This window comes from Phocoena phocoena, chromosome 4, assembly GCF_963924675.1.
Source record: "Phocoena phocoena chromosome 4, mPhoPho1.1, whole genome shotgun sequence".
Lineage (NCBI taxonomy): Eukaryota > Metazoa > Chordata > Mammalia > Artiodactyla > Phocoenidae > Phocoena > Phocoena phocoena.
Window position 1 is genome coordinate 65,266,495 of NC_089222.1, and position 21,399 is coordinate 65,287,893.

At 43.6% G+C, this 21,399-nt stretch overlaps 1 protein-coding gene across 1 annotated transcript; it reads left to right on the forward strand.

The window, feature by feature from the left end:
- Window positions 1–9,277: 9,277 nt before the first annotated feature.
- On the forward strand, window positions 9,278–20,221 carry HRG (histidine rich glycoprotein). Its single transcript, XM_065875827.1, is given in 12 exon segments — window positions 9,278–9,470; window positions 11,338–11,426; window positions 11,428–11,454; window positions 12,218–12,308; window positions 12,708–12,781; window positions 14,168–14,237; window positions 14,532–14,542; window positions 16,093–16,194; window positions 17,335–17,522; window positions 17,622–17,809; window positions 17,812–18,036; window positions 20,199–20,221. Coding segments are annotated over 12 exon segments (1,281 nt in total).
- The last annotated feature ends 1,178 nt before the right edge of the window (window positions 20,222–21,399 follow it).

Below are 21,399 nucleotides of genomic sequence, written 5' to 3' on the forward strand. Positions count from 1 at the left end.
AAAAGAAGCAGGAGCCAGGTTCATTGGGTGTCCTGTGACCATCACAAAGGGTGAGAGTTTATGAGCTCCAAGATAAGCAGATCTGAGATTTAGCGGGACCAATAGCAATGCTTTTGGTCAGGGTAGTTGGAGGGCCTCTACAGATTTTTCCCATTGAGTCTTCATGATGCTGTCAAACCAGAGGATTGAGGGTGGTGAGCCCAATGAAAGTGTTGTAAAAGCGACCAAACAGCACATGTTTGTCGAAATACCTGGCAAATAAAATGTGTTCCTTGATCATTATGAAGTTTGAGAGGAGTTCCCCAAACAGGGAGAATCTTTTCCAGGAGGACTTTAGCTACAGAAGAGGCAGTAGTCTGTCTGCAAAGGAAGGCTTCAGTTTGGTGTGAAAACATACAGACCATGACTGAAATATATTTATATCCATTAGATGGAGAAGTTGCATCAAATCCATTTGCCAGGCCTTGAACTGTCCATCTGGCAGTTTAAAATGTCTGGGAATGATACAAACAGGCTTCCCTGGGTTGCACTTTGGACAAGTGGGACAAGTGAGGTAGGCACTTTTTCCGACCTTATTGTTTTCCCACCAATATTGGATCATGAAGGCTCTCATTTTGTCAGGAGACCAATGGTTTAATGCACATGCAGTGGTAAGGAGTGGGAATTTTAGAATCTCTGGTTGGACTGTGTTGTTATTTGGTCCAAACCAGAGCTTTCTCTTTTTTTTTTTTAACATCTTTATTGGAGTGTAATTGCTTTACAATGGTGTATTAGATTCTGCTTTATAACAAAGTGAATCAGTTATACATATACATATGTTCCCATATGTCGAGCTTTCTCTTTTTATAAAATCAACAGTTGCTGAAAATCTTGTTTTTCTGAGCCCAGTTTTAGGGCCTCTCTAGCCAGCTTTTCTAAATTATTGTTTGGGGAAATATCCCTTTGGACCATGACAGAGGTTTGGCTACTGTTGGTCCCTTTAAGGGCAGCATTGCTTGCAGAAATCTGAGCAAGGTAAATCTCCCTTACTTTCCAGAGAGTCCAGTTTAGAATGCCCCGGGATCTTAATAATAGCTAAAGCAGCAGGTTAAAGTATTTCATTTAATAATTCCCAAATGTAGGGGCCATTCTTAAATTTTATTTCCATGTTAGTAAGGAAGCCACATTTTCCCCACAACTCTCTAAAATCATGAGCTCCTCTGAAAGCATATCTACTATCAGTATGGTGGTTTTGTCCTTGGCTAAAGGACAAGCCTCTCTAAGAGCGTATAATTCAGCCTATTGGGCCAAAGTAGCCACAGGTAAAGATGCTGCCTCAATACCATCAAAAGGAGTTGTAATGGTATACCCAGCACAATATCCACCATTGTCGCCTTTAAATACAACCAACCCATTGTTGAACCATGAGAAATTAGCGTTACCCAATGGAATTTCCTACAGATCGTGAGAGGGGTCAGGTGGTTGGTCAGCGTTAAGCAGTTGCGAGGGACTTCGTCAGTGACGGAGGAGAGAAGAGTAGCCAGGTTAAGGTTATTACAATGTAAAAGAGTTGTGTAAGCCAACAGTTAACAAGAGGACTTCATAAGAGGTGAGGTGACTGGCTGAGAAATGAGTGTGATGAGAATTCCAGAGGCTTCTGCTGCATGAGGTACAAAAATGGTTAAAGGGGATCCCACAATGATTTTCTCAGTAGTGTTAACCAAAAAGGCAGTAGCCGTAATAGCTCTAAGGCGAGGGGGTATCCCTGTGCCACAGAATCCAGTTGCTGGCTATAATACCCCGTGAGTTTATCACGGCCCCTGTGTTTTTGGTGAGTACCCCAAGGCGTGCCCTTCCTCTTCGTATATAGAAAGGGAAAAGGGAATCTGATAATTGGGATGCCCAAAGTCAGCTGAGAGTTCATCAAACTCTTCTTTAAGGCCTTGAAGGCTGTGTCATCCAGTTCTTCCCATAAAATTGAACTGGGTTATTGTTGAGCAAAACATAGAGGTTTGGCCTTAAGAGAGAAATTTGGAATCCAATTTCAGTAATAACCGACTAGCCCGAGAAAACCTTGCAGTTGGCACTTAGTTTTAGGTCTAAGGGGACTTAGGACACTATGAAATCTTATCTGGATCTAGGTGTAGTCCTTGTTCTGATATCAGAGGCTCTAAATATCAAACCTGGGTTTGGACAGGCTGCAATTTTTCTTTGGCAACCTTATGTCCCTTTAAGGCTAAAAGCTTTAGCAAGTGGATGATGTCTTCCTGTGAGGAGGCTTGAGAAGGAGAGCAAAGAAGCAAATCATCCACCTGTTACAATAAAGTAGAACCCCTGGGGAACTTTACATCATCCAGATAAGCCTTCAGGATTTGTAAGAAACAAGGACTCTCAGTATAACCCTGAGGCATTACTGTCCAGGTGAACTGTTTTTCTTCCCAAGTAAAGACAAAAAGGTATTGGCCAGCTTTGTCAACTGGAATTCTAAAGAATGCACTGCGTAAATCTACTATAGTAAAAAGTTTACTTCCGGTGGGAATGGATGTTAGTAAGGTATGAGGGATAACAATGCTGTTTATTGCTTGGAGGTCCTGGACAAATCTCCACGCTTGGTCCTTAGGTTATTCCCACTGGTAAAATGGGAGTATGACAGGAGCTAGTACAAGGGACAATGAAACCATGAGCCTTGTAATCTTCTATTATGGGCTTTATGCCTTGAAGGGCTTCTTTACAAATAGGGTATTAATTCTGGGAAGAGGTCTTGAGGGATCTATTTGAATCTTGATGGGAAGTACACTGTGGATTGTGCCCATAAGGAAAATGGTAGCTGATTCAATAGGGACAAATGATCAGTGTTTCCAGAATCTGCTCTACTATTATCAGAGATGGAACAAAAAAAAGATGTCAAAGGATCGTTTAATTCACCCGGTGGATAACTTTGATGACGACTGTCCATTTTCTAGAATTATTTCCTCTTTTTTGGACAAAGACATTCAGGCATGCTACTTCTCTAAGAAGTCTCAGCCTAATAAATGAATAACAGCAGAGGGACTAAGGAGAAAAGTGTGGGTATCTCTCAAAAGGCCTAAACAAAAGGGAATGAGTTCAGAGGCAGGAACCTCTTGAGGTTCATTGGAGGTACCCACTATTTGAACTGTTTTAGTACTCCAAGGCATCTATTCTTGCTTTCTTACCTATTAACCACTCTTTGAACCTTTGTAACCTGTCTGGGATTCTATGTGCCCCGAATGGATATACCCTTACATGTGGGAAGATTAAGATTCTGGCTGTCTTCCTTAGAGGTGACTCATCTAGAGTACGAGAGAGCTGGTTTGCCAGATTCTCTAAATCTGGAGTGGACATACTTTCCCTTCTATCCTGGTCCGTTTTACTAGAAGGGAAAGGTCCTGGTTCAGCCCATTAATAAACATAGAGTTAAAGGCTACCCGGGTGGAATCTACATCTGAAGGAAGACCAGAATCTGAAGCCTACTGTAATATTCATGAACAGGTTCGTCAGAGTTTTGTGTGCAAGCCTGAATTTTGTTCCCATCAACAGGCTTTGGAAAAGCCCTAGGAATTGCTTCATAAAGTTGCCTAGCAATTGCCCGAGCTTGATCACATAGTACGTTAGTAGGCTGGATTCCCAGTTGTAACTCTAGAGACCTTTCAGGACTTTCCTAATTGGCGGTTTTCATCCAGTGCTGGGCCTGGCCTTCACCAATGAGCGTATGAACTAGCTGAGAAAAGTCACAGAAACCAGGTTGAAAAGTCTGAATGACTATATTAGATTCCTCAGCGGATCATTGAGATCTTCAGTTTCTTCGGGAAGGTCTTTGACTATGGCTTGCATTTCAGCTTTAGCCCAGGTAGTGTAAGAAATTAAGGGCTTAGCCTCTGGATCCTCAGAAGTCTTAATTTTAAAAAGACAGGTTCTGACAAGTGCAGAGGAAAAGGGAGCGGGGAGAGTTTCAGAGAAAAGGGAAAGTTTGGTGGAAGAATTATTGTGAGGGATTTGAAGGTATAGTGGAGGCATAGGCATCCTAGAAAAGAAAGAAGAAGATGGTGCCAAAGGCAGAGCCTGAGACAAAGAAGCCAAGGAAGAAGAGCCTCAGGCTTCAGGAGCCATTTTATCTTTCTTCAATCATTTGTCTGCCTCAGTTAATCTTTTGCAGAGGTAATTTCAGACTCCTGATAATAGTTGGGAAGCCTCAAAATACCAACTGAAATAAGCATTCCACTCAGTTCTGGAAATTTTTGACCTATTGTAGTCCAGTTTGGTTTTTTTTGGTTTTTGTTTTTGGCCGCGTTGTGTCTTTGTTGCTGTGCACGGGCTTTCTCTAGTTGAGGCAAGTGGGGGCTACTCTTTGTTGCGATATGAGGGCTTCTCATTGTTGTGGCTTCTCTCCACGCGGAGCATGGGCTCTAGGCTTGTGGGCTTCAGCAGCTGTGGCACGCGGGATCAGTAGTTGTGGTGCACGGGCTTAGTTGCTCCGCGGCATGTGGGATCTTCCCGGACCAGGGCTCGAACCCATGTTCCCAGCATTGGCAGGTGGATTCTTAACCACTGTGCCACCAGGGAAGACCAGTTCAGTTTTAAGGAAATTAAATTTTGTGAATTTCAAAAGTTCCCCACAATGGCCATTGGTACTCTAAATTGAGTTTGGTCAAGTCCGTTTATTTAGTTAGAAATGAACATGAGGAAGGACCCTGGTGTTTAGACATAAAATCATCTGGAGTCCCTGTAGTGAGGGCACCCTCAAAATACTTAGATAACTGGGAGCCCATTTCTTAGAGGTTTTTCTCTAGGGTAAAGAACAATTTTCAAACAGCTCAAATAGCTTACAGAACAAACGGCTCAATTCAAATAGCTTGCAAGCCAATCCCAGCCAGTCTTAAGGAGACAGCTTTGTCCTGAAGGATCTAGACCAAAGGCTTTTTAAAGCCAGTCTCCAGAAGATAGCCATTCCAAAGGAATAGGCAAAAGGCTGAAAAACTTGGCACTGATTCAGAAAAAAGTTCCCCTGTTCCCGAAGGAATGAGTCAAAGGGTATCCAGCTTCAGGAGAAGCAGCCTTTGTTCCAAAGGGAATAGGCTGAAGGTTAGCCAGTTTCAGTGAAATAGTCTGATCTCAAATCAGACAGAAGTGCCAATTTCACATACAGAACAAGGCCTTAATGAGAAAGAGGAAACCTTCAAATAGATACTGAATAAAGCTGGAGCTTCAAAAGCAAAGAGGGTGTGAGCTCGGATCCAGGAGAAAGCTACACCTTCAAACTCCGGGGTTGGAAAAGCAATGAGGAACAATGGGCTCAACTGTGGATACCACACCTGTTTGCTCACCAACCCCGGAGCTGTTGGGTGTCTTCTCTGGTCCCTGTACAGGCCACCAAAATGTTGACCCGAAACAAATAGATTGCCAGATATTTCTACCGCAGAGATGGGTTTATTTGGGATCAGCAGAGAATTGCAATTTGGGGCCTGCAACCATGGTGAGCCACAGCGAAGTCCCCAAACAACAAGGGAAGGAAAACTCTTATAAAGAGGAAGAGGAAGTTGGGAGGGCTGTAGTAAACAGAGCCCATGGCTTTCCATTGGCTCTGGGAAGGAAACAACAACAAGGGAAGGAAAACTCTTATAAAGAGGAAGAGGAAGTTGGGAGGGCTGTAGTAAACAGAGCCCATGGCTTTCCATTGGCTGAGCTGTTGCCACGAAAGAAAGTCTCTCTTCTTCCTATTGAGCTCTGCTACTGTCACAGGGCATGAGTGCTCCCCCTTCTGGTCTCCCAACTTCTATGTAATTGAGGTTTCTGTTAATTATTTACACTGGGCAAAAGTATACTGTGATTCTTTTGATCAAATAAGATGAAAATTGAGGGATATCAAGAGACTGGGATTCATCAGAGTTTCACTCTCCCCTTATTCCATAATTATTTCAACACCAAGTATCGGTCAGATATATCCAGACTGAAGGTGGATTTTTTTTTTTAACCTGTCTGAATAGTCTCCAAATCCCAGGTGAGCTGATAGACTCACTTAGCAGTGGGTTAGGTGGAAGTGACATTTACCTGTGGCCTGTGGTTAATCCTGGAGAGAACCAAACATTGGTCCAAGTTGGGGAACTTTCTGATTCCTTTAAAAGTTGTTTCCCAGAGGAGAAGTTAAGGGCCCAGATTATATTTATTCCCAATTTTTTCACTTAAAAAATTACATAATATAAAATATAATATTATATGTGTGTATATGTATAATATATAGACACATGCACATATATGTCTGCAGACATTTACATATACACATATCTTTTGAAGTTGGACAGGTGTTGTGGGCTGCATCGTGTCCCCTCAAAATTCATATACTGAAGTCCTAACCCCCAGTACCTCAGAATGTGACTGTATTTGGAGATAGGGTCTTTAAAGAGGTAATTAGGTTAAAATGAAGGCATTAGGGTGGGCCCTAATTCACTATGACAGGTGTCCTTATAAGAAGAGGAGATTAGGATACAGATGAGTACAGAGGGAAGACCGCATGGGGACAGAGAGAGATGACGGCCATCTACAAGCCAAGGAAAGAGGCCTCAGTAGAAACCACTCCTCTGACACCTTGATCTTGGACTTCTAGCCTCTAGAATCGTGAGAAATTAACTTGTTGTTTAAGCCACCCAGTTTGTGGTACTGTGTTCTGGAAGCCCTAGCAAATTCATACAGCAGGGAATGTACAGATGTAACTCTTGTCCTCTCTCCTGGCAGCTGCTTCTCAGAAGAGGCACATAGGTCTTGGCATAATTTGTTTAAGAGCAATAGACAATATTCACACTCTATTACTCTTATCTGCCTCCTTTAAGAAGGAAAAATGACTAAGTGGGGGTATTATGTGGTGGCTATGGCCCTATTTCAATCAGGGTCTAGCAAGAAACACAACGCATCACCAGCATTGTATTTGTCTTTCAGGTTCAATAAAGTGAGCGGAAGGGAATTCATGGCTCTAGTGACGACCCCTAGGTCTCAGCACAAGAGTATGTAGGAAAAGCTGATCCTCACCCTCGGTGCCCTTTCCCATCCGCTCAGCGTTCCCATCTCTTTCCCTCCACCAGCATTTAGCTCACCCAGGGCGCTCCATATTGGGTGTGACCAGTGTAGCAATAATAGAAAGGCCTCATTAAGGAGCTCAACTTATTGAAACATAAAACGGTTTTGTTCTAATTAATGGCTTTCTCTACCTCCAACCCTGGGTTGGAGCCGCTTAGTAACATCTTGGCCAGATTCCATACTAATCCTGTCATTCTAAACTACAATGAAGCTGTCCTGTTTGGATATTTAAAAGCCAGTGTTACTAATATTAAAAGTTCAATCTCAAATATAATCCGAAATGGGTTTCTTCCCCTTTTAACACTTGCTAAACCAACCTGTGACTCTGGGAAGTGAGGTCTGCTTTCCATACCCCCGTCCCCATTGCTTCTCTCTTCAAACTCTTTCCCTCCGTTCAGGTTCTGTCTAGAGCTTCACCAGTTCCCGGCCTTGGCTGCACATTGGAAGAACTCCCAACACCTGGACCCATCTCCAGAGATCCTGATTTAATTGCTCTGGGGGAGGCCTGGAAGTAAGGATTCTGAAAAGCATCTCGGGTGACTCACCGCAGAGAAGAGAGTGGGGAGGAAGGCAGATGCCGTTTAAGTCCCCGGTAGTGGGGAAGCAAGCTGGGCTGACTCCCTCTGGTTCTTTTTTTTTTTTTTTTTGCGGTAGGCGGGCCTCTTACTGCTGTGGCCTCTCCCGTTGCAGAGCACAGGCTCCGGATGTGCAGGCTCAGCGGCCATGGCTCACAGGCCCAGCCGCTCCGCGGCATGTGGAATCTTCCAGGACCGGGGCACGAACCCGTGTCCCCTGCATCGACAGGCAGACTCTCAACCACTGCGCCACCAGGGAAGCCCTCTCTGGTCCTTTCTGATGCCGCTGGTCTCTGCTGGCATGAGGGATCCCTGCAGGTATATTGACTTATTTTTTTTTGATAGATAACTATTTTATTCATTTATTTATTTTTGGCTGTGTTGGGTCTTCGGTTCTGTGCAAGGGCTTTCTCTAGTTGCGGAAAGTGGGGGCCACTCTTCATCACGGTGCGCGGACCTCTCACTATAGCGGCCTCTCTTTTTGCGGAGCACAGGCTCCAGACGCGTAGGCTCAGTAGTTGTGGCTCACGAGCCTAGTTACTCCGCGGCATGTGGCATCCTCCCAGACCAGGGCTCGAACCCGTGTCCCCTGCTTTGGCAGGCAGATTCTCAACCACTGCGCCACCAGGGAAGCCAATATTGACTTTTTAGGAGTGAGGGTGGGGGGAAGCAGCTTAATCCCAGCCCTGTCCTCCAGTGCTGAGCCCCTCCCCCAATGGTCTAGTCCCTCTATCCCCTTCTCTGGAATGGGCATAGAATGGCTTGACTTCTACCCTCACCACCATCCTCTTCCACATGAACTAATTCTCTTTAGCATACTTTAAGGGTCACAAAGAACTGGAATGACATGAGTGTGCCCCCAACTTCTTGTCAGTCACACTAATTATAATAATAAAATAGCATTATGTATTTAGCACCTGGATCTGTGCTAAGAATTGTATTGGTGACTTTTTATGCATGTTTTCTTATTTAATCATCACACAAGCCTGCCAAGAGATTTTTAAACCCTATTTTATAAACGAGGAAACTAAGAATCAGAGAAGTTTTATAGTTTACCCAGCATCACACAGTAAGAGAGTAACAGACCCAGGGTTGAAATTCAGATCTGACTTCAAAGCGATAGCCTCTTAATCCTTCTCCTCTACCTGAACTGTCTTCCTTTTATGGTGTTAACCATTTAACATGTCTCCTCCCTTCAATAATGCAGCTACATTCTACTGAGGACTTTCAGTGCCACAATCCAAAGAAGGGACTGATGGCGGAGATTTCTGGCTGGCAGATGGAGGAAAATTATTTCTGACTCCACCTCGTATACCAATGCAGGCAGTGCTTACGGCCAAAAACATACTTTGGATCTGCTACCTACTAGTAATAACCAGATTTGTGCAGATCACAGTTTTACCCACTCACTGGTGGCATGTTTCAACTTTCTGTCCCCAGGACCCACTAATCATTTACAGCGTGTTGACTGATATGTGAACCAGGGGTCAAGGTGAACATACCCAGTTACATAACAAAAACAGATAAAGACTTCGTTGAATCAATTGTGTGTGTATGTGTGTGTGTTTTAGAAAATCTGTATAAACTTCTCTGCTGTGGTATCCCAGAGCAAAGAATGGTTTTCACATTTTAACAAAATGAAGTTACTCACTGCAGCACTGTTTTTCATCCTTTTGATCCCACTGCAGCGTTGCTGTGCTGTGAGTCCCACAGGCTGTGATGCTGCTGAGCCCGTGGCTGGGAAAGCTCTAGACCTGATCAATAAGGGACGGTGGGATGGCTACCTTTTCCAGTTGCTGTGGGTCGCTGATGTCCACTTGGACAAAATGCTGTGGCGCTGCCCATGGCAGAGCTGAGTGGGGAGATGTACCAGGGGCAACTGAGACTCTAGCCCCTAAGCCTGCTGCTTTGCACAGTGGATTGGCTTTGGGCAGGGTTGTCTGTTTCATCTGTGGGCTGCTGTGACTCTTCTTTTTTCCTTCAGATGAATGTTTGTTACTAGTATGTCCTTAACTATGAATCAGCCTGTAAGTACTTGTAAACACTTATGCAGAGCCCAGTCAAAGGCTCAGTACTATAAGAGAAAGATTAAACTGTGGGACTTGCTCTCAAGGAAATAATAATCAGCTCACATGCACACATGTGTGAACTGCATAAGATGGGATATATTCAAGTGACCAAGTGAGTGGTATAGATGCAGGAGTGATCTCATAAAAGGACTATTTCGATGGGATGGGAGAAGGCTTCCTTTGCATCCTGAAGGGTGAGCAGGATTTGAATAGGACGGTGGCTTGTGTAATGGCCTTCCAGGAGAACGCCAGCCATACCACCTCTATGTGGGTAGGGAATCAGGAAGGAAGGTGTTAGGGAGAAGCGGAACAAAAGCAGAGGGGTTCCAGCAGTTCTCCGTGGGCTTTGGAGCAGCCATCACCTTGGAAGAGAGACTGTAGGCTTGAAGAAAGCAAGCCTACTGTTTTCATTTAGGTTATATGTTTATTCGGAGTGCATTTGAGGGCTTGATAGAGATTACAGAGGGAGTCCTGCTTCTCCACCACCACCCCAGAAATAACCTACCCTTTGGTGGAACCACTGAAATCAGGGAGGCGAGACCATGGGGCACCAAAGAGGACAAGCAGAGATATTTATACTTGTTACAGTGTCAGAAACCAAGGCCCTAAAGGTTACAGAGAACGAGAGTGGAGGGATTTAGGATTCCACTAGCAATCTGATGACCAGTCTCCCCCTTCCAGGCTCTCTGCCACATGTGTAGGACACAGGATGAATCATAGGACACAGGATGAATCAGCACAGTGCGACCTCTGAGTGGCAGTGGGGAAGGGGTGGGGGGGGGGCGCGGATCTCCCTGTGCCTGGGAAGATAGGGGCCGGAGCAGGGACACAACTAGGAGCTCGTTCAGAAATGACAACATGAGGAGCAGCCCCAGGCAGTGGGAATTAGGGCAATGAGAGTAAAGAAAAGACATGAGACGTTTCAAAGAAAGACCATTCAAGGCTTGAGGACAGGACATTCTTTAAGACAAAGACTAAGGCAATAAATGATTAATGGTGCCACTGACCAGACAAAAGAAGTGGAGAGAGGGAGCTGGTTTGTAAGAGAAGAGACTGAATTTAGCTTTGGGCAAGTTGAAATCAAGACAAGAAATCTGAGACTTCCCTGGCGGTCCAGTGGTTAAGACTCTGCGCTTCCACTGCAGGGGGCACGGGTTTGATTCCCTGGTCGGGGAACTAGGATCCTGCAAGCCACGTGGTGCAGCCAAAAGGGAAAAGAGTCAATCTATATTTTTTTAAAAAGACAAGAAATCCAATTTCAGGAATAGAGCTGGATGAGAGGACCCGACTGCATATACAGATTGGAGGCCGTGATGTGACTGTCAGCACTTATATTCTAGGCTTGTACCTGCAACACCTCCATCCAAACCAACACTGCTTTTTAGTGATTGCTTTTGAAAGTTCAAGGGCAGAAGCAACATTGTGACCAGTTAAAAAGAGCATTCAGAAGTAACTCTCTGAAGCGTTCTATTAAATAAATAGATCAAATGACGCAAAGGTAGGACATCTGCAATGACTTGGAGAGGAGCAGGAATTCTGTTTAGGAAATAAAAAGATTGGGGTTTTTTTGAAGAAAACTCTGGGCTGCCACATGCTACTTACCCATCGCTTTCTTGGTATTCCCCAGGGATCCACAGCTGTCTATTATTTAGTCTTGGATGTGAAAGAATCTGACTGTTCAGTCCTATCCAGGAAACACTGGGCTGACTGTGAGCCAAGCTGTTTCTATTCGTCCATCTGAAATCGTAAGTAAGCACGGTTCCATTCCTCTCCTCTTAGCGTTCTTGACTTCTGTCTGTTGTGCTTGCCCAGGGTGGCTGCATACCTGGGCTAACACTGTAAAAGAGTAAGAGCAGCTTCTGCCTCTTGCCTCATGAAGACTGTGTTGACCTTGAGTAATATTTTCTTGAGATCTACACCCTGGAACCCAGTTCAAGAAAAGTCAGTGGGGCTTGTGGTCCCATGTGATAGCATGACCAGCTGTAAGGCCTTGAGCAAATCACCTAACGTCTAAGAACCTATGAACTTGTAACCGTGTCCTATGAATACTGGTCCCACTAACAGAAATGGCCAAAGGAATTAGTTGCAGTCACCGTGAAGAATAGGGTCTTGTTCTGCACGTTGCACGCGGGTACTCAGAGCCCAGGCTCCCTGCCACAGGAGGAGGACACAAAGATGAGAGAGCACAGATATAAGATTTCAACTCCAGAAAATAAGATGTTTACATGCCCAGGAGTTTTAGCATTTTTTTCCCTTGCAAATATTTGGGGTATGGCCATGATCTGTTTCAACACTTTCTCCGTGGTTCTCATGAGGGTTTTGGATGCTTATAGCATCCAGATCACAGAAATATGCTAAGAAAATACAGGTTTTTGAGAGAGGGTTTGGTGAGAGAAAGCACAGACAAATTTCAAATGGTTAGTAGGAGTATGTTGCCTCACTTTTTTGTTCCCTCGTGTCAACCTGAGGAAAGCAGTAGGCAATAATATAAACCCCTCTTTCTTGCAGGTGATTGGACAATGTAAGGTAATAGCTATAACACTTTTGGATGGGTCTCAGAATCTTAGAGTGAATGACTTTAACTGCACCACAAGTTCTGGTATGATCATCTGTTAAAATGCTAATTAATTCTAATTAATACAAAATTCAGTCTTACAGTGGTATCATCATATAAGACTATGAAGTACATATCAGAAATGGTTCCTGCCCTTGTGGACGTATTATTACTTGCTCTCCTGAGAAGAGAAGAGAGAGGGTTTTTCCTATTACTGGCACACCTTCTTTTAAATAAATTCAACATATGAAAATAGAAATTTACAAGAGGCTGTATGGCATCATTGTAGAGAACATAAGCTCTGGGGTCAGATTTGTTTGAGTTTAAATCCCAGCCTTATCACTTACCACTTGTGTGGTCTTGAGGGCAAGTTACTTAACCTCTTCAAGCTTTCCTCCTTTGTAAAATGAGGATAACAACGTTATCCCTTTGGTTCCTTCTCAGAATTAAATAAAATCGTCTGTGTAGTACACTTTGCAAAGTACTTAGCACTCGAGTATTGCCATCAACATCTGAAGGTTACGTATGTTCACAAAGCAGTTATACAAAGGATATATTATCTCCTTTCATCTCACAACAAGACTATGGAGTAAAGATTATGATCCTTTCTATTTTAGAGATCAAATAACTGAGCCTCAAAGAGATTCAATGACCTGGCCGGGTGAACACAGCCAAAGTGTGGCAAAGTCATGACCCTGTACCACCGGTGTTGACTCTAAATTCCATGCTCTTTTAATTCACTTTTTCAAAAAGAATTATCACAGAACTTCTTTTAAAATAATTAATCTTAACATGTTTCAACATATAAAAATTCAACAGTCAAGCAACTCCCTCAGGAGGTTGCCTTAAAGAAAGATTGAGCTGTACCTTCTCCTCTCTCTGTTAACGATGCCTCTCTCTCGTTGGCAGAGACAGGAAGAGGTCATCAAAATATTAGCGCTAGGGCTTCCCTGGTGGCGCAGTGGTTGAGAGTCTGCCTGCCGATGCAGGGGACACGGGGCAGCACTGTCCCTCTCCGCTGGCCTCACTCGGCCAGCTGCCTTTTAGCAGAGAGGCAGCAGATACCATAGAACTGCCCTCCTTCAGTTCTTTAGTCTTTGGAGTTGGGGTGTGTGTATCTGAATATCTAACAGAGAAAAGGGAAAACCCAAACAAGGAAGAGGGGAAGACAGAAGGAAGAGCGTGATAAGATGATGCGAGTCATTAAAATCATCGGGTCCTAACCTCCTTCTATTACAATGGAAGACTGAGGCTCAGACTGCCTATCTCACCGCACCCAGTGGTGTGGCTCAGTGGGGCAGTTCTGCCTCCCGGTCCAGGGACCTAAGCGCTTCCCACCCAGAGGGGTCTTGTAGAGCAGCTAGTTGATGTCCATTGTGCATTTTGAAAATGCAAAGGGAAATATATTACAATGCATCCAAGCAATGGAGTGAATACAACGTAATTGCTAAAAACAATGTTTTGGAGGTAAATGCCCTGGAAAGTGTTTCAAGATACATTGCTAATGGAGAAAACAGGTTACAGAACAATACTTAGAATATGATCCTATTTATGTTAAATAATTAGATATATGTGTATATGGGCAACATATTTAGGAAAAGGCTTGAAGGAAAAACTCATCAAGTGGATGATAATGGTACCTCTGAGAAGGGGAGGCTGGGGTGCAGGAAGGGTGATTTTTCACACTGTGCTTGATTATGTCTGTGTTAGTTGAACATTTCAATGAAATAGTATTCACCTTATCACTTATGTGATAAATATTTTAAAGGCAGAGACCGTCAGAAAAATGGCACATATTGGGGATTTTGAATCCTCATAGTGCTATATTGAATATTGGATCGCAGGTATCCACTGCCTTTTTTACTTTTTATGTCCCGAAACTGCTTGGATTCAACTTGTTCTAGAGAGGAGGGGAAAGAACCAATTACTACCTGGACTTCTCTGTGAGGAACTGCTCCAGTCACCACTTTCCCAGCCTCTGTGAAATACTAGGTAACATTTAGAGACCACTTACTATGGGCCAGGCAACTTTCTAAGTGCTTTACGTATGTGACCTTATTAGCCCACCACCACCCTATGAAGTAGGTACTATTTTTATTCCCGATTTACAGATGGGGAAACTGAGGCACAGAGAAGTTAAGTGAATCATGAGAGTATCATGTATATTATAGAATTATATATGCTATATACCTCAACTTAACACCAGGCTCTTTACCCAGTAGGATTAAAGACTTAGCTAAAACTAATAACTTGCTTGTATTAAGAACTGACACCCAAGGGTGCTTTCACTCACTTCACCTTGTTTACTCCACTCAGTGACCCCATTTGACAAACAAGGAGGTAACTGAGGCTCAACAGAGGGAGGTGTGTTAGTTTCTGCTTTATAACAAAGTGAATCAGTTATACATATACATATGTTCCCATATCTCTTCCCTCTTGCGTCTCCCTCCCTGCCTGATGTTCACAACTGAGCTGAGATTAGAGTCCAGTCCTCCAGTTGCTCAATCGATGGGATTGCTCCCCTAGTCACTTATACTTTGATACTCAGGTACCTGCAGGAAGATCTCCTTAATACCACTCAGTGTTTGTATGGTGACTTACAGTTTACAAAGCACCCATGTTATTGCCTCGTTGGAGCCCTGTGACAAGCCCTCTGAGGAGAAGCAAGTGTTTGCCTCCATTTCCCTGGAACAAGATGGTCTAGAAGTTTAAACACTTGCCTAAGGGCACTTAGCTAGAAAGTGTTAGGACACAGGATGTTAATGGTGGCCTTTTGATTTCAAGTCCAGGAATTTTCTGAGGTTTAATAACACATTCTCCAGGACGGAAAGAAAGGAGGCATTCATTCGTTCCTTCTCTCATTGTTCAACTTTTCAACCTCAAGCAGTTCTAGAATCCTGCTTAATAGCTACCAGGAAAGACACCCCACCTCCTCCATTCCCATCCCCAACAAACCCCTATCTTGGTGTAGGTAATGCAAACCCAGTAGAGAAACATGGCAGCTGGAGAAGAGGAGCTCAGTGCTAAGTGTTTTCCAGCATATTATCTCATTTAATTAAGCCTTCCCACAACCTGTGCATAGTTAGCATTGTACTCACTTTACAAAGACAAATCCAGAAATTTTATGTAACTTGCTTAAACTCACAACCAGTAAATGGCAAAGCCAAGATTAACATAGGTCTGTTTGACTCCAAAACTGTACTCAGAGCCTCAATGCTTAACAGTCTCTTCTAAAAAAAGAGTTTTCTTCTTGTCCTAGTCTAACCTTGACAGCTGGGTATTGAGGCCTCTGGGGCATAGCGGTGCCAGCCAGTTGTAGCCTCGGTACCTAGGGTAGGGCCAGCAGACAGTCACTTTGACGGGGTCTGTGCAAACCCACTTTTATACTGGCTCCTTTCTTCCCAACACTTTCCTCCAAGGGCCCGGTTTAGGTTGTATAAATTCCTCTTCTACACCACTCTTCACTCTCTCTAGACACAGGCAACTCAGGTCTTCATGCAGAAGGTTGGGCTAAAGGCAAGGTATCAGTGATGCAGAGTTCCTCCTACAGCCCATGGGGAAGCCCAGCACGGGGGACCACTCATGGAAGGGAACCACTGCAGCTTGGAGTGAAACCCTTCAGAACCTACACTTTCCCCAAAGTGTTGACTAGGAAAAATGGTTAAATAGCTGATGGAGATATTTGATAATATTACTCTGATTTTTCGAAAGCCTGTTTTCCTTTCCCAAATGTCTGGAAGTTCACAACAAGAGCTGGGCACCTTCATACCACCTGCACACACACACTCAAATACACATAGACACTAACAGGTTTATCTCTTCTTTATAGATCTTTGGATTCTGCAGAGCAGATTTGTCCTATGATGTAGACGACTCTGACTTGGAAACCCCAAAAGACATTGTCATAAACTATGACGTTTTCAATCTTAAGGTGGGTTGCTTAAGTAGCCTTTGTCATGAGCAGTGCCAAACTAAGTGATATTTTCACAGATATAGTGTATTTTGTTCTTATGGCTGTTGGTGTGTATTCTGTGTGTGTGTGTGAGAGAGGGAGAGACAGAGACAGAGACAGAGAGAGAGAGAATAGGTAGAGGGAAAGAGAGAGATGATGGATGAGAGATGGGGGGAGGAGAAATACAGAGAGAATAGGCCCCTGGGAAACTACAATTGCTGATATGACACAAAAAGCATGAATTTTTTCCCAAGAATTGAGGGTAAGATTTGCCAGAAAAGTAAAATCATGATCAATGCAATCAACCTCTAATGAATTTGACAGTGGCCCTTGTAGTCAGGATTCCAGTGCTGACACTTAATAATTCCTAGCTTTTATTATTAGGCGTAGAACCTATGAATTAACCTAAAATTTACTATATAAAGGTATATGAAATAAGATTCAAAACAATATTTTACATATGTCCCAGAAAGTTTTGTTCTATACCAAGATATTCTTCACAGTATTTTTTACATCAGCAAAACAATCCACAAAAAACCAAAAAAAACCTGAGTATAATCCAAATGTCCGTGTACCAACCCTCACCCCCAAAATGGAGGGGGCAGGCTTGTCACCATGAACATGGCTCCACAAGGGCAAAGAGGTAAGTGCTCATCCTTTAGGAGTAGGAGATGTTTGTACCATAAAGCCTCAACTCTTGAGAATATAAATTACAAAGCACTAGTTTCCCAAAGGTTGATCTATAGATGAGTATCATTTTATAATATAATTTCACCAGATTATGTTGAAATGAGAAGAATAATAATAAGGAAAGTTTTCATAATACAACATTTATTCCGCCTAAAGGAGTATCCTTTACTCTGAGATTAACTTTCTGACTCGTGTTATCAAAGTATTATTCCTATTGTGAAATAATAATGGTGGTAGATGATAGTTTTGTTCATATTTTAAATGCCAAGTTGGCTAGATAAGAATTCGAGGAACCATTATTTTGGGTCTCCTATTTTTAAAATTAGTTGTGAAATCCAAAAGTCTGGAAACCACTGGTGTAAATTAAATTAAACATCTAACTTCTTTTGTGTTACAGGATGATATTCGCTCTTCTGTGTCCTTCACCAGGAACACACAAACATCAGTGGTGTGAAGCATCGTTTGGGCCATGCCCTCCACTCTGGTGAGCATTCTCCTGCCGGCAGGACTCCATTTAAGCCCAATGGATCTAGAGATCACCATAATCCCCACGAGTCACATAACTTTAGATGCCCACCTCCTCTAGAAGACAAAAACTACTCAGACAGTCCACCATTTTGAGTAGGAGTTCCTCTACCATTGCCCCCTCCAGGGTCAAGATGCCATCACCCTCATTTTGACACCAGTGGGACCCATGGGCCCCCTCATAATCATAGTTCAGGTGAGCGCTATCCACGCACACATCGTCCTCACAGTCACCATCCCCATGGACACCAACCCCATGGCCATGATTTCTATGACCATGGACCCTGTGACCCACCACCCCATAGCCAAGGTCCCCAAGACCACCATCGCCAAGGCCATGGCCCACCACCTAGGCACTCAGAAGAAAGAGGTCCAGGTAAAGGACCTTCCATTGGAGACAAATTGAATATGTTCACTGACTCCCTCCACTAAAGAAAGGTGAAGTTCTCCCTCTTCCCGAAGCCAATTTTCCCAGCTTCTCATTGCCAAACCACAATAATCTCATACAGCCAGAGATTCAGGCCTTCCCCCAATCAGCCTCTGAATCATGTCCAGGAGAATTCAAGAATGAGTTTCTACAAATCTCAAAGTTTTTTTGCATATACAGTTCTAAAATAAAATCTGACTTCCAAACTTCCCTGGTGGCACAGTGGTTAAGAATCTACCTGCCAATGCAGGGGACACGGGTTCGATCCCTGGTCCGGGAAGATCCCACATGCCATGGAGCAACTAAGCCTGTTTACCACAACTACTTAGCGCGCAGGCCACAAGTACTGAAGCCCACGTGCCTAGAGGCTGTGCTCCACAACAAGAGAAGCCACCACAATGAGAAGCCCCCGCTTGCCTCAACTAGAGAAAGCCCGCATGCAGCAACGAAGACCCGACGCAGCCAAAAATAAATTTTAAAAAAAGTAATAATAAAAAAATAAGTAAAATCTGATTTCCTTGTTGGGAAAAATGAATCATGTCCTAGATTAGAAACATAAATAAAATGTGACCAGTATTAAATGCAAAAAGACAAGTTATTTTAGCCTTATATTCATACTCAGCATAGGGCAAAATGTGAGTGGGGGTGGAAATGGCATGAGAAGAGGGAGGCAACTGGAAAGGAGAGGAAAGATCTCAGCTCTACAGATTAGAAGTCAAGTCCATCACTGGCTATTACATCACTTGAGGCAAATCTCTGATCCTCAGAATTTCTTTCTTCCTGAACTTAACTCCTTTAATTCTAGGTCTTTCCTCTATTAGTACTTATGCTGAGGCTGGGCCTACCAAGAAGGAATGTTTTCTCACTTAAAGGATTATTCTTATAAAAGGGACCCAAACTCTCTTCCACTTGTTTTTTCCAGCCCATTTGTTTTTTTGGAACAAATTAATTTCGATTTCAGGTTGATGTCCTAACTGAGCTAATGGGAAATTTAACCTCAGTCCTTCTTGGAGTTCCTGCTACTTCCCACATGAAGTGGTGCCAGAGTTTTACTCTCATAGTGCCAAAGTGTTTGCGTGGTGGGCATGAGAAGGAGGTCTGATTCTTTTTTTTTTTTTTTTGCGGTACGCGGGCCTCTCACTGTTGTGGCCTCTCCCGCTGCGGAGCACAGGCTCCGGACGCGCAGGCTCAGCGGCCATGGCTCACGGGCCCAGCCGCTCCGCGGCATGTGGGATCTTCCCAGACCGGGGCACGAACCCATGTCCCCTGCATTGGCAGGTGGACTCTCAACCACTGCGCCACCAGGGAAGCCCGGAGGTCTGATTCTTCATCACTAATCCACCAGGTGCCCCGGCTGAGGGATGCTTAATACCCTGTTCACATCTCTCTTTAGGTCTCGTTTATCTGCTTCTTCTGTACCAAACTGGGATATAGGAGTCTCCGTAAGATGCTAATGGACATGACTGCTAAGAGACACCATATTGCTGGTCTCTCCCTGAGATCTTGCTGCCTCCAAGCTACAGCCCCAGAAAGCAGGAGAGAGGTGTCCTCTGCTTCACAAGTCCTCTGTTCTTCTCTTCTCTTCTCCCCAGGCTAGGGACACTCTAGTCTCAGATAACTTCTCTTTATTCGTTTTTGCTCAAAAGACTCCTTTCTCACACTTGAATCCTCTTTCTTTCTCCTTCTTCCCAAATCAAGTCTCAAGCATGGACACAGGCTACTAAGACTTTAGATTCTCTCTACCTGACTTAGTGAAGCAGTTTCAGGTGTGTGGTGTTGGCAGAAGGTAGATTCTAACAGCAGGGCTGCGGGGTGGGGTAGGAAAAAAAGCCAAGGGTGAAAGCAACTAAGTTCTTAGACTGGGAAGAAGGAGAAATGCGCAAAGATGGAGAAGCTGAAGCTGGGAGAGTGAGGGGATGGCTGAAGGTGCACGGTCCACGAGTTGGAAAGGAATACACAGCCGATCACGGTGGTGTTTCAAGTGAAAACTCAAAAACAGTGTTTTTGAACCTAAGTTTGTGTGCCTGACACACTGTGAAGCCAAAAAAAAATGTCAGAGTTTGGATCAGAGAAAGGTTTATTAGTTGAGGAGGTGCCAGCGTGGAAGATGGGACTTTTCTCAAATTTATCTTCCTGGCTGGCCGGGGGAAAAGGTTCTGAAAGGCAAAAAAGTAAAGGGGAGGGGATCTTTGTGATTTTCGCTTCCTGATAAGACCTCAGTTGCAGACATCCTGGCGCCATCTTGTGACTCGATGTGTTCTTGGTGATTGTGATTGATCTATGTGTTCCTGCAAAGCAAATTAGTCAATGGTGGTCTTGTGATCCCTTAACTTCTTTCTAGGAGACAGCAACAGCGATGGTTGAGGCATTTTATTATTTCTTAGAGCCTTCGTGATGGTTCAGGAGTTTCAATTCTTAATTGACCCTCCCAGGGTCATCAATTTTAAGCCCGCTTGGAGCCAGCTGGTTAAAGCCACAGGACAGTTTGGGGTCATAAATCAAGGCATTAGTTTAAACTAACAGTCATGGATAAGATTATGTTGGACTTAATTTTTCTTCCTCTGCATTTCCTCACTTCCCTAGTTAGTAACTGTTTGAATCTGTCTTTGGAACTCAGGGAAGGTCTAGGAGACTAAAACCTTTTTACAAACAAGAGGCAGGCAGAGGATATGCGGTGGGGGTCTGGTTCTGGGAAGGCCCCAAAGGGTCCTGTTCAGTTACAACTGGACTTGGCAGTGTATACAGGTGTATAACTGATAGGAAAGAGTGACTTTGAAGGACACTGATCTGAGTTCTAATCCCAGTCCCACAATTTACTAATTATATCAAACATTAAAAAAGCATTCGTATACTTTTTAGCTATCATATGACAACAACAACAAAAATCTAGAAAAGGAGCAATCAGTGGTATATTGTCTAAACCTCTAGAACAATGTAAGATCCCTAAAGTAAGTAGGAATCCTTTCTTACCCCATTATTCACCTGTAGCAACTAATTGCATATTATGAATGCATTTAATTGAAATAAATTGAGAGCATTCAATCCTCTGTTTTCCAGGAAATAATTTTAAGAACTCAAGCAATATTTGTGAAAGGACTTAATAAAAATTTTAAAACACTGCTCAAATGCTTCTGTGGGTTATTAAGCTATGTTTTTTTGGTCTTCCTGGATTTCACCCTTTTCCACTCCCTGTGTCCGTGCCTTCATGGAGGAATGTGATTCTGCAGGGCTGGCATTCCGCAGGTGCCACCCTAGTTGTCTATGGCTGGTGACTCTTCTGACTGGTTGTTGTATCTGGTCTGATTGGTCAGTGCTTTCGTCATATTAGTTATTGAATACTTAGAGTATCAACACTGTGGCTCCAGGAAATGAAGTCTAGCTGTATTCCAAGGAGGAAAGAAAAATGGGTTGCCACCATTACTATTTTTTAAAGAAAGATGAGGCCCAAAGACGTTTAATTCCTTTCTTAGGGTCTTACAGTCAGTAAATTGTGGGTCTGGGATTACAACCCAGATCAGCCTCCTCCAAAGTCACATTCTTTG